Raw genomic sequence first — 14172 nt, forward strand, 5'->3', positions numbered from 1 at the left:
TTGCCTTAGAAAATTTTTCATTTCTGCAGCTGTTAATAAAATCCAGAATTCATTTGTTGGGTGGTTTTCATGTTTGGGGAGACTGTCTTCTGTTCTTTGAGGTGAAACAATAATTGACCAATGAGGTCCATCTCATGCTGTGGCATGATGACTTCATTATCTTTAGACTGGCACCATAAATTATATAAAACAAATTATAATTATATCTGTACCTGTTGCCAAATCAAAATCTGAAGCATTCATTCCTTTTCACAAAATTATTTTCTACTTTTCTATTATATTTTTAAAAAATTCAATGGGCTCTTTGACTTCATGCCATTAAATACACAAAGCAAAACTATTGCACCATTATACATTTATAATCCTGTTTCCAGAGAAAACATAAAGGCACATAAAATAAAGGTATATCTTTACTAATGAGTTTAAAAGACATGATTAAAAGTCTGTAATTACAATAGTAACAAGAAGATTTCAAAAATGAGGTACAAATCAAGGTATTTAAAAATAATAAATATCAAATTCAATATAAATAACAAAATTAAGAGTGCTATGAGCTTGGCTGACGGGTGGGTGGCTCAATGCTAGACTGCAGTCGTTGTTTGATCTTCTGGTGCTTATACTTTCGATGCTTCTCCTGCGTACTCGTGAAATGTGCAAGAAGTTCCTCAAAATCTATGCCCTGTGCTTCCTTTCTAACTTCTGATTTCCCATGTGTGTGTCTGTGAATTAAGAAACACAGCTGTAAACTTTCCATATTCTCTTGATAAAAAGAAAAAGTTATTCTAAACAGGAAATAATGTTAGTCTCTGGGCAAGAGAAATTCATGTACAATTTTTTAATGAAAAAATTTGTTACAGTATTACATCCTAATGACTGTCTATAAGTGGTACCTATAAACTGCATGGCGTGGCATACTATAGACATCACTGTAGGTTCTTAGATGTGTCCTTCAATGGGAAAGCATAATACTATGCTTACAGTACTTTACAGTTTTTAAATGATTTTATATAAAAAAATATATACATTTCATTATCTAAACAAAATTTTAGTTATGATTTAATTTGCACACAAACGTCTGTTGTCTGCTGAAATAAAATACATGTCCTGGTATCATCTTTTAGCAATGGCATTACAACACCAAAGTACACAAAAGCAAATAGCATCACATACTTGATGATAGAACTTCATCTGATGATTTGTTGGAAACTGAACCAAAATCTAATCCACCTACCAACATAGTGAAATTCTAAAGCCTAAGCAAATAACACTACTTGAGAAGTTTTGCATTTGAGTTTACTTTACATTACTAAACTTCTTTTCTAAATGAAATCAATTTTTTTAAACTAGATTTCATGCAAATTCCAGCATAGTAATTCTTTTTATCTGTTGTCCATTCAAGGCATTCTCATTCAACTGCACAGATTCATTTATAGTATTCAAAAACATTAACTTATAAATCTTATTTATATTCACATTGAATTGTAGACCTCATATTGAATAATTTCATACATTATTGAACTAACCAGTGACTAAAGTCTGTCTTATGCACGCACTGATACATGTACTACACACAGCAATAAAAAACCAAATTGTACAAAAAGATTTCCGTTTAATATTTATTCCTGTCAACCTTCTTATAAAAACACGTTCGACAGCTAGTTGCTATCTATTTTCATACATGGTTGAATTTTCATTTCTTTAAAGTGATGTAATAAATTTTATGTATTTTCTACAAAATATAAATAATGAGATATTTTTCTATTAACCCTCCTACGCCAGAGCGGTAAATAAAAAATTGTCTCCCGTGTGCCGGAGGTGTTTCGGAGTGAGCGCGGAAGCGGAAAAAATATTTTATTCAAAAAATCACAGCGCCCTTAGTTTTCAAGATTAAAAGTTCATTTTTGGCTCCTTTTTTTGTCATTGCCTGAAGTTTAGTATGCAACCATCAGAAATGAAAAAAATTATCATTATCATATATAAATAATGCGATATATGATAGCGCAAAAACGAAATTTCATATATAATTGTATTCAAATCGCGCTGTGTGCAAAACGGTTAAAGGTAACAAGTTACTTTTCTGGGCTCAGCTCGTGTTGGCCTATGAAAGTATCCTTAATATCATTCTTTCTAGGCAAAATTAATCTAAAATTACCAGAGAAAAACAAAATTAAGAAAATGTCAGTAAAACTGACTCGCTCACTCTATAAAAGAAGTGTCGGTATGAGAATAGGGGCGAGTGGGATCACTACCACGAGTCATTCACCATTTAGACCTTACAATCTAAAATCCCCACCAGAGAGAGCTGATACGAAAGGGTGATGCGGCCGCTACTACTACTACTACTGACGCCACGGACAGCAGCGCCCCTAGCGGTCATCCTTAATCTTTAGACATACACGTTGTGCGCTTTTTTCTCTCGTGCCGTGTTTTCTTTGGATTTACCACTCTATTCATCATGGAACGTGCTGCCATCGCATCGGCTAAGTTAAGTGCCTCATAAGTAGTATTTTAACGTATTTTAGTCTTCCAGGGACCAGTATTTTCCTTCCTAATAGGTCATATACGGTCTCCCGGTTGACTCGTGGCGGCGCCATGCCGCCTCATGTTAAGATTTCCCGGTCTCCCATACTGGGACTTCTTATACGGGTTATGGGCTTACTATACACGTTCATCGTTTATTACATCGTTTTTATAGCTAGGACAGCCCTTTTACCATTTCTCTTAGTTTGGTATTTAGGGCTATTCTGTGTTTCTGGCCCAGCATCCCGGCTCTTGCTCTTCATCGGCTATCGCTGGCTCCGAGTAGTCAACTGTTCCTCGGAACAGTTTGCCTCCTCCTGGGCTTCTTTTTCTTTTACTAAAAGTGTCTTTTCCCTCTTTTAAGATGTATTATTAGTTTTATTTAGGGTGTTAGGCTAGCCTAGGTGCATGTCCCATGTGTTGGTACAGTCTGGTTCACGTGGCCCTTCCATGGTTGTGTTGCTATCGCGGCTTAGGCCACTTGCGGTCACGTGTTCCATAGCATCTTACCCTTCCCCTTCCCTCCCTACCAGGTATAGGGAGGGGTCTGGGGGACTCCTTGGTTACCATGACAACCACAGTAGCCTTCCTCCCTCTTTCTCTGAGGAGGCCAGGAGCTCCCTCCCAGCTGGGGTTTATAGGGCGACCACTTGTCTCGGGTACCGGGTCACCGAGCGGGTAGTTGTAGGGCGGGGAGGGTAGGCCACCCCCCCCTCTCTCTCCCGCCGCGTTACGCCGGGAACCCCCCCCTATTGCTCAATCCACCCTACCCCTACTGTAATGAACGGAGCCTCCGCTGCAGCCGGGGCCCCTTTGGTTATAGTTCGTCTGGCTCCGCCAGCGGGCGGGGTGGTCATTACTAGTGGTCTGTTGCTTGCCTACTATATCCTCCCTTTTTCCCGCTACCGGAGGAGAGCTTGCTTCTTACCTGGGCACTCTTCTAGTAGACGGGGAAAAGATTTATATATATTTCGTTATAAATATAAGGATGTACCCTAATTTTACGGTGAATTTTAGTATTAATTAACTTTGTGTGTACCATCTCCGTCGTTCTCCGTCGTGGTTTCATGGCTCACCACCACACCTGGTTGGATATTTTCTCCTGTCTCCGGCGTAGCCTTAGACAACTCCAACCGCCTAGTTACCACACGTATTATGGCGGGGCTCTGGTTTAATCTAACTTTCACGCTCCGGCATGCAGCGGAGCAATTGTTAGGCTGTAAGTGTGCTCCTGATACTTATGTATCTTTCCACTTACAGGCTACCAACTGTCAGGTCCTGGGGTGTAACGCGACGCTTTACGACCCCTGCGCCCACGACGAGTGCAGGACTCACGCCCCGTGTGCCACGACCCACAACGCTATGATCGTCTGGCACCCAGAAGCCTGCACCATTTGCTATGACCTTGTCAGTCAGCTGTTGGGGGGGGTAAGTCGACTTTTAGACTTCTTGATCGTATCACTAATAACACTTAGTTATAAGCTTGTCAAACCCCGTCCCCGCCGCTAGAAGCTTCATTTCGCCTTCTCTTTCAGGCTGCCGCCGTGAAGGAAGTCGCCTTAGCAACCCTGAAGGCTTGGGTGGGCGGCTTCGGGAAGAACGCCGCCAAGGGCCAGCCGTACATCCTAGATAAGAAGCTGGCCGTTCAGATCTTCCCCGGCGGCAAGTCAACCGGTTACGTTGATCCCATCTTGGCAGCCCCTCTCATCGCTTCCATACAACAAGAGGTGCAGCAGTCGTTCGGGTCCGCGTCCACGCAGGAGCCGGTCCCAGACGTCGCGAACTTGGACCTGAACATTGAACCTATGGCGGTAGGGGCAGAGGATTTGTTGGTTGAGGTAGGTGTGTCGGGCGCCCAAGGTCTTTCCTTGGGCGCTCCTGGATCTTCTCCTGTCCCTTCTACTGCTTCTTTCCAAGGCTTTACGGGATCTGAGATCCCTACCCGCTCTCCCGCTCTCTCTGTACCCCCAAAGGTGAAGGGACAGAGAGAACTGAAGACCCTCCACAAGACGACTTCTAAGAAGTCGTCGTCTTCTTCAGCAAAGAAGTCTTCGACTTCCTGTGCTGATGCGGTGAAGGCAAAGCCGAGCTCTTCGTACTCTAAGAGCTCTAGAAGCAAGGCTTCTAAGGAGAAGGCTCGCGCTCCAGCCGAGCCAACGCCTTCTCCGGCCTCCACCGCATCCACTCCGGCAACGCCGGTTGGAGTAGCAGGACCGAGCTCCTTTGATCCCACTGCCTTCTCAGCAGTGGTGATGCAACAAGTGGGAGAGATGGTCGGCTCGCAGGTCTCCGCCCTCGGAACCAGGTTTGAACAGATGTTTGCGCAGCTGTCAAACACCCTCAGTCAGTCGGGCCAATCCATCCAAGATCTCTCTAACAGAGTTGAGAGAATGAGGACCGAGTAGCTGGGCTTTCTCAGGTTCCTCAACCAATCTCCCCAGTAGCAGGTACTGGCATTCTTCAGCTACCTCCATATGAGTCCCTACCAGCCTTCTCCATGGATAACCCATGGAGAGTGGCCGCTTATGCTCCATTCAAGGACGGCATGATCTCTGTCCCGGAGTGTGGAACTCGAAGGATTGAGGACTTCGAGTTTTATCCTCCGGATTAACTCAGCCTTTCATTGGATATGCTAGGCTGACCGTGGCGGCCCTCACTAGAGAGGACAAGATTTCCCGAGAAAACGTGCTGTATAGTAGAGAGCACGCACAGCGGGAATGGGTTCACTGCCTAGAGGACTGGGAGTGTACCAACACTAAGCTCCAGGCTTTCAAGAGTCCTTTCACTATTTTTGCGACGGAGGAGGAGGCTTCTCTCCGTTCGCTACCAAAATAGTGGAAGCGACTCTTCAGGCAGTCCTCAAGGATGGAGGGCCCCTGCCACAGCTCGGGAAGCGATTCTACTTCTCCGCTCTTTCCAGCCTTTGGAGAATTGTGGGAGAACTTGCCTGCCACGTTCACGATTGGTAAGCTTAAGCCAGACTGCGCAATGGACCAGTTTGGCGAGAAGCTTCCAAGGCTGCCTGATACTTTGATTCAGGCAGAGTTCGATGCTCGAACTAGGTTTGGGAGGTCCCTCAACTCCTTGATTATCACGGAAATGGCGGCACTGTCTTATGGCACAGAACCGCTATTCAAGATTCTGGCCAAGTCTCCAGCTCCAAACAGTTCAGAACGGATGCTTTCGACTTCTTTCCAAGCTAGGAGGAAACTGCCGAAAGCACGTTCTGCAGGAGTGCACTATTAGGCACGAACCTAATAGACTCCTGGCTTCCAGCATGTGGGGGGCGGACCTCTTCCCAGAGTCCGCTGTGAATGAGGTGCACCACGAGGCTGCTAGGCTCAACCAGAGCCTTAGGGCTAGGTGGGGCATCTCTTCTAAGAGGAAGCAAGAATCCGCCCCTGCTGCTGGTAAGAAACTCAAGAAGTCTGGTAGAAGGTTCCAGCCTTACCAGAAACAACAGCAGGCAACAGCAGTTTGTTCAGGCCGTCCCAGTTACCCAACAGGGACAACCATCGACTTCGAAACAGGCCCAACCCATCCTCCTGTTTGTCCCTCAGTCGCAACCCTCAACCTCATACGCAAGTCTCGCAGCCTTCAACTCTAATTGTATGAAGGTCAGGCTTACCCAGCCTTTAATAGGTTTTCGAGAGGTAGCAGGGCGAGAGGCCACTTTTGCCAGCGTGGCACAGGAGAGCGGCAAGGGGAAGGCAATTCAGAGGAGGCGCGGAGGTCAACCCGCCCAACAACAGTGAGGCTCCCCAGGTAGGAGGGAGGCTGTTCCTCTTCCGTCACAGGTGGGGGTTCAGCAAATGGGCACAGAGCATCGCGTCCAAGGGATTGGGTTGGAGTTGGATCAAAGATCCCCTCCAATCAAATCATTTTATCAGGAACCATCAAAGGAATTGACAGATTACGCGGAGGAACTCCTTCAGAAAGGAGCTATTGCGAGAGTCAAGCATCTAAAATTTCAAGGTCGCTTATTCAGCGTGCCAGAGAAAGGCTCAACAAAAAGAAGGGTAATCTTAGACTTGTCAAAGCTAAACTCTTTCATTCGTTGCGACAAGTTCAAAATGCTTACCATCTCGCAAGTAAGGACCTTACTTCCCCGTGGGGCCGTCACATGCTCCATCGATCTTACAGACGCATACTATCATATCCCTATAGCCAGGCACTTCCGCCCATTCCTAGGCTTCAAACTAGGAAATCAGACATTCTCATTCAAAGTGATGCCCTTCGGTCTGAATGTAGCCCCCAGGGTATTCACGAAAATAGCAGAAAGTGGTAGTTCAACAGTTGAGAACTCAAGGATTTAATGGTAGCAGCATACCTCGATGATTGGTTGATCTGGGCACCAACGGTCGAGGAATGTCTCAAAGCCACAAAAAAGGTAGTTCAATTTCTGGACATCTGGGGTTTCCAGATAAACAAGACAAAATCCAGACTTACCCAGAGTCTCGTTTTCAGTGGCTAGGAATCCAATGGGATTTGTCTTCCCACAATCTGTCAATTCCGGTGGTCAAAAGGAAAGAAATAGCCAAGTCTGTGAAACAATTTCTCAAATGCAAACAAACATCAAGGAGAAACCAGGAAAGAATCCTAGGTTCTCTTCAGTTTGCCTCAGTGACAGACATCCTCCTGAAAGCAAGGCTGAAAGATATAAATCGAGTTTGGCGATCGAGAGCAAACGCCAAATCTCAAGACAAGTTGTCAGTAATTCCACAAATCCTTCGCAATCAGCTCCGTCCATGGACAAAAGTGAAGAACCTGGCCAAACTAGTACCCCTTCAATATCCCCTTCCAGTGTTAACCATTCACACGGATGCCTCCCTGTCCGGTGGGGGGGATATTCTCAATTCAAGCAAGTTCAGGGGACTTGGTCAGTTCAGTTCCGCCAGCTTTCACATAAAACGTCCTGGAAGCAATGGCAGTATTTCTTACCTGAAGAGACTTCTTCCCCGAAAAAGTCTCATCTAAGACTAGTTTTGGACAGTGCAGTGGTAGTTCATTGCATCAACAGAGGAGGGTCCAAATCCAAACATGTGAATCATGTCATGATAGCCATCTTTGCCCTAGCAGACAAACACAAATGGCATCTGTCCGCCACTCACCTGGCGGGGGTAAGAAATGTGATAGCAGACGCTTTGTCCCGGTCGGTCCCTCTGGAATCAGAATGGTCCCTGGACGACAGGTCATTCCAGTGGATATGCCGGAGAGTCCCAGGTCTCCAAGTGGATCTCTTCGCCTCACAAGCGAACCACAAGCTCCCTTGCTAGTGGCCCCCAACCTTGGACCCTCTTGCTTATGCCACGGACGCCCTGCGTTAGATTGGAATCAGTGGAGAAAAATTTATGTTTTTCCTCCAGTGAATCTTCTTTTGAAAGTCTGAGCAAGCTGAGGACTTTCAAGGGACTAGTAGCTCTGATTGCTCCAGACTGGCCCAAGAGCAACTGGTATCTTCTGCTTCTGGAATTGGGGTCTCCGACCTCAACGGATTCCCAATCCCAAGCTGTCACAATCAGTACAAATGAGGACTGTGTTCGCTTCCTCAGGAATTCTCCAGACCCTAACTTTATGGACTTCATGAAGTTTGCGGCTAACAAAGATGCTAACATTGATCCACAAAAACATCCTCTTCCTAGAATCAGATAAGAGAGAGTCAACTATTAGGACAATATGACTCAGCTGTTAAAAAATTAGCATCCTTCCTCGAAAGAATCAAACACTACAACCATGACAGTTAACTTAGCTATATCCTTTTTCAGATCCTTGTTTGAAAAGGTTTAGCAGCTAGCACTATTACTACTCATAAATCGGCTTTGAGGAATATCTTTCAGTGGGTTTCCAGATAGACCTAACAGAATCTTACTTTACGTCTATTCCTAAAGCCTGTGCTAGACTTAGACCTTCTCAAAGGCCTACGGCAGTCTCATGGTTCTTAAATGATGTCCTCAAACTAGCCTCAGATACTGACAACTCGTCTTGTACATTCATAATGCTTCTTAGAAAGACGTTATTCTTATTAAGCCTAGCTTCAGGAGCTAGAATTTCAGAACTGTTGGCTCTATCCAGAGATGCGGGTCATGTGGAATTCCTCCCCTCAGGAGAAGTTCTACTTGCGCCGGATCGTAGTTTTTTGGCTAAAAATGAGGATCCTCTTGCAAGGTGGGCTCCTTGGAAAGTCATCCCACTTCCGCAAGATCCTTCTCTCTGCCCAGTATCAACTTTAAGAGCCTTTCTATCTCGCACATCCTCAAGATCCTCAGGTTCTCTCTTTATGAGAGAAAAAGGTGGTACTTTATCAGTAAAAGGAATTAGACAACAGATCCTTTACTTCATTAAACAAGCCAATCCTGAGTCATTTCCAAAAGCACATGACATCAGAGGAGTAGCCACCTCAATTAATTACTTCCAACATATGAACTTTGAGGATCTTAAAAAGTATACTGGATGGAAATCTCCGACAGTCTTTAAACGTCACTACCTAAAGTCCTTGGAATCTTTAAAATTTTCTGCAGTAGCAGCGGGAAACATTGTTTCTCCTGATACTGTATAGTAGTCGTAGTATAGATCCAGGTCTCCTTTCTACCTACCTCGTCCAACATGCCTCACCCTATTTGCATGCTACTCGGATACTCTAGCCTAGCGCTGAGATCATATTGGTGGATTGTCCCTTATTTTTTTTGCTAGGGACATCCACACTATGTACTTATAATGTACTTCAGTGTTCCTACCCTTATTTTTATGCTAGGGTAGGACACAATGTGTTTGTATATTATGTAAATATCTTACTTAAGTGAATCTATTTTGTTATTTTGCATTGCATTACTGGATATTACTATGTTTAATATAAGTTAATTTTAAGTACTTTATATTGTTTGCTTTCTTTATCATGTCATTGTTTAGGATAAGTTAGCTTTAAGTACTTTGTTTGTATACTGTAATGTCCCTGATTCAATTATATATTATATATCTCTTTTTTACAACTGATTTCATTTGTCCTTATTCCCATCTTGTCTGTTTCTCTGGTACTCTTTCATAGGCCGACACGAGCTGAGCCAGAAAAGGGATTTTGACGTAGGAAAAATCTATTTCTGGGTGATTGGCTCGTGTCGCCCTATGAAACCCACCCTGTCTTTGTTTACCCACCCTACAGGACAAGATGTTCATAGATTAAGGATGACCGCTAGGGGCGCTGCTGTCCGTGGCGTCAGTAGTAGTAGTAGTAGCGGCCGCATCACCCTTTCGTATCAGCTCTCTCTGGTGGGGATTTTAGATTGGAAGGTCTAAATGGTGAATGACTCGTGGTAGTGATCCCACTCGCCCCTATTCTCATACCGACACTTCTTTTATAGAGTGAGCGAGTCAGTTTTACTGACATTTTCTTAATTTTGTTTTTCTCTGGTAATTTTAGATTAATTTTGCCTAGAAAGGATACTTTCATAGGGCGACACGAGCCAATCACCCAGAAATAGATTTTTCCTACGTCAAAATCCCTTTTTTTTCGTTGTAATGTACACTAAATTGCAATTATTTTGGTATATAACACATTGTAAAACGATAAAAGCAACACAGAGAAAATATTATCACAAAATAATGCATGAATTCGTAACGCGCGGACGTAAACAAATATTTTTTTTTTTCAAAAATCACCATAAATCTAAATATTGTCCTAGAGACTTCCAATTTCTTTCAAAATGAAAACAAATGATTGAATATTACTATACTGTAAGAGTATTAGCTTACAATTGCAGTTTTCAACCATATCTGACGAGTTAAAGTTGACCGAATGTCGAATTTTTTTATATAGAAAAGTTTTCAAGATACGAAAGGTTGTTGCTGTAAAGTCCCGAGATTCGCCTGGACCACCGAGAACAATTTTAAAACTCCCGCGCCTCAACTGAGTAAACTCGCCACCATCCTCCCGCTCTCCCGTTGGTTCCTGATGCTAGTCACCCCATAAGGTCCTGCTCTCCTATTGGTCAGCATCTACCCCTTGTGCGTTAAGTATTCTATTGGTTAAAGGATGCTGTAAATTGAAAAACTTATTCATGCAATACATTGAATAAAAAAAAACATTAGGTAAAGATAGAATAAAGAATAGAAATGAATGGTTATTATACTTTTTGGTAGTTTCAGTAGTCGAAGAGAGAGAATGAAAATTTATGGCTTACTGTGTTAATTGATTGCTTGGCGATCGTTCGATACTCGTAGGTGCTGGATGTAAACAGACGTTTGGAAGCTTTTTTTTTGCTTGTTTATTATAGTTAATGGTTACTTAATAATTATTTGAAATGAGTACATGCAATACATTTAATAAAAAAAATTGTGAATTAGATATCATAAAATATAAAATAAATCAGACTGCCAACAAATACGTATTTTTTAGAATTCTTCTTCTGTTTTTATTATTACGTTACGTATACGTAAGTTTCATTATAGCTGTCAGTAACTCGGTATCTCCATTAGGTAAAGATAGAATAAAGAATAGAAATGAATGGTTATTATACTGTTTGGTAGTTTCATTAGTTGAAGAGAGATACTAATGACAATTTATGGCTTACTGTGTGCTAGGAAAAATGATTGCTTGGCGTTCGTTCGATACTCGTAAGACGGGTAAGAGCTGAATGTAAACAATCGATTGGAAGGTTTGTTTTTTGTTTGTTTGTTTGTGTATTATAGTTAATGATTAATTAATAATTATTTGAAATAAGTACATACTGAATATTTATACATTTTATTGGCATATTCTAAGCTTTTAGCTCTTAGGTTTAGATGTCAGAATCATAGACTAGGCTACAGTAGCAACCGCTAATATAGGCTAGGCTTATTGCTAAGGGACATATGCTAAAGTCCTAATATATGCAGTAAAAATGGGGTTGAACATTACATGCAGTTGAATATTGCCTTTTTGGAGTCATATTTCTTCCATCGGATCGGCGTCATAACCCTAGAACATGTGTTTTAGGCCTGGAAATATAATTTACTGGGGTGTTTTTGGAGGGCTTGGAATGGATTAGCCAATTTAAATGTAAAATGTGTTTCAAGATACGAAAAACTCATTATACGAAGGCCGCCTCGGAACGGATTAATTTTGTATCACGAGGTACCACTGTACAGTAATAATATAATAATTTAAGGTAAATTTTATGTAGGATGTTATTTAAGGTATACATTTGATATTTGAACTTTCAGGATAGACAATTATAAACATTTCTATTTCTTCCTTTCTCTCTCTCTCTCTCTCTCTCTCTCTCTCTCTCTCTCTCTCTCTCTCTCTCTCTCTCTCAAAGGATTGATAGATAGACAAATAGACACTTTGTATACCCCTCTCTCTCTCTCTCTCTCTCTCTCTCTTTCTTTCTGGAAAAATATATAAATTTATGGGAAGGGAAGAAGTGTTGCTTATAGATGTTCATTTCAATCTTTTGATATCACAAGGAGTTATTCATTCTCTCTCTCTCTCTCTCTCTCTCTCTCTCCTCTCTCTCTCTCGCTCTCTCTCCTCTCTCTCTCTCTCTATTCATATTATTATTCTCTAAATAATTCATAAATAATTTCACTCTTGCCATTCAATGCTCTCTCTCTCTCTCTCTCTCTCTCTCTCTCTCTCTCTCTCTCTCTCTCTCTCTCTCTGTTATTGGTTGTGTATATAGTTCCTATGGTAAAAGTTAAGAAGACTTTGAAATGATATTAATATAATATCAATTCAATGGTATATTTAATGTAGGATGATACTTTAAGTAAACATTTGGTATTTGAACTTTCAAGATAGGCAGATAAAAGCATTTTTAAAGGGGGAGTTCTAACTATTCGCGGGTTTGAGCTATTCATGGGCGTCTGGTACCGATCTGCAAATAAGATTGGTTGGTTGGTTTGATAAAGTTTAGGTGTAACACCAAGCACTGGGGCAGCAAAGGCCATTCAGCGCTTACTCCTGCAAATAAGGGGGGAACACTGTACTACTGCATTCAGGTTTTGGACCCCTAAAAATTTCAAAGAATTAAAAGAGTTTTAATGCCAAATTGATACCTTGCTTTTGTCAAAAAAAAAAAAAAAAAAAAAATTTCAATTAAAAGCCTTAATGTCAAAACTAATAACTTGCAATGGGTCAAAACAATAAATTCAGTTAGGAGTTTTAATGCCAAAACTGATAACTTGCATTAATAAAGAAATAATACTGCAGAGCTTTAATATTATATGAAAATGACAAGCTTTGATCAAAACAGAAACATTAGTACAACAAAAATAAGAAAAAAGCTAAAGGACAGTGTAAAGCCATATAGTTCTTAATACAAATCAAGGGTGATAGAATAAAGACAAAAAATAATTGTTAATGAATTGAAAAGTTAATAAATACTAAACAGTACAGAACATACCGAACATTACTGAAGAGTCACACATGTTCTAGTACAGTTCTACATGCAAAGATATTAGCATAGACAAAACTTACTTCAATAAATGAGCTGGTGGGACACAATTGAGGCGACACCGAAGAAGGGTAAAAGCATCACTCTGAGGAAGTAGCATTAAAAGACCATACAAAGTCTCCACAAGAGCAGAATATCTAACAGGGTCCAGAAGGTGTAATCTCAAATCTGAAATGGTAAAAAAAAAAACATAGCATGGTATAAGGTGAACTATCTACTGTACAGTGCATGGGGAGTGACTTACATCAAACCTATTTTTAATGTATGGGATAAAATGACTTTTTCATGATAAAATAAAGTTTTAATTATACTTACCCAGAATTATAAAGCTAAGAGTTTCACCGCCGGCATGTTAAAATCCCAAAATTCATGGGTCGCACTAATTTTCTATTTATTTTGGTTAGGTAACAATATCTCGCCCACTTTTGGGGTAAGAGAGAGGAACAACACGGCAAAGAGCTCAGTTTGTTTATGATCATCAACACAAATCCATACTAGGGGACGGAGGGTGGGCGCTCCGAGATATAATTTTACTACTGGGAAAGTACAATTAAAACTTTATTTTATCACAAAAATGTCATTTTTAATTATACAAACTTCCACAGTAATTATATAGCTAATTCCCACATTGCTGGAAGGTGGGAAGCATGGATAATTCTATCTAAGATTCGCAAAAATACATAGACCGAGAATAGAAAACTTTGCCAACATTATTAAATAATGTTTGTTGATTCCATACCTGATAAGAGAGTTGTAGCAGGAAAATACTGCCTCTGGTTGCCACTCATCTTATCATGTAACGGCGTGGCAGTAAAGCCATGTAGCACCTATTACATAGTGGGACCTTGTAGCAAAGGACAATTCTGATGGCTAACAAAGGATCAACATTAATTGCCCCTGCCCAGGGCTCAGTACCAACATATCACAAAAATTGTTGCCTACAACCAAAATAAAATATCCACCACCACCCTAACAAAGGACTGAAGGGTATCCAGGTACCCTCATACTTCAGGCTTCCCATAAAACCTCAAACCTTGTGTCAAGGAGAAAAATATTTTAGGAAGGGTTGCTTCCTACACTTCCTTTCCCAACACCACATCAGCCGCAAGAAACGGACCCAGTGCACTACAGTCTTCAACACCGTTTCAATGTCATGGAGATAATGCGATGCAAACACAGATTTGCATTTCCAAAACGTAGAATTGATAGTAGAACCAAGAGA

General features: G+C 41.5%; 1 protein-coding gene across 2 annotated transcripts in view; it reads right to left on the reverse strand.

Annotated features, from left to right (window-relative positions):
* Positions 1-394: 394 nt before the first annotated feature.
* Positions 395-14172, reverse strand: part of LOC135226986 (protein VAC14 homolog) — a 179637-nt gene continuing 165859 nt past the window's right edge. For both annotated transcript variants that reach the window (XM_064266699.1, XM_064266698.1), the window contains exons 14-15: positions 12974-13118; positions 395-719 (exon numbers count right to left, since the gene is read on the reverse strand). In XM_064266699.1, coding sequence (XP_064122769.1) covers positions 548-719; positions 12974-13118 — 317 coding nt within the window. In that variant the 3' untranslated portion in view covers positions 395-547. The remainder of the gene's footprint in view (positions 720-12973; positions 13119-14172) is intronic.

The sequence above is a fragment of the Macrobrachium nipponense genome, chromosome 15 (assembly GCF_015104395.2).
Source record: "Macrobrachium nipponense isolate FS-2020 chromosome 15, ASM1510439v2, whole genome shotgun sequence".
Classification (NCBI taxonomy): domain Eukaryota; kingdom Metazoa; phylum Arthropoda; class Malacostraca; order Decapoda; family Palaemonidae; genus Macrobrachium; species Macrobrachium nipponense.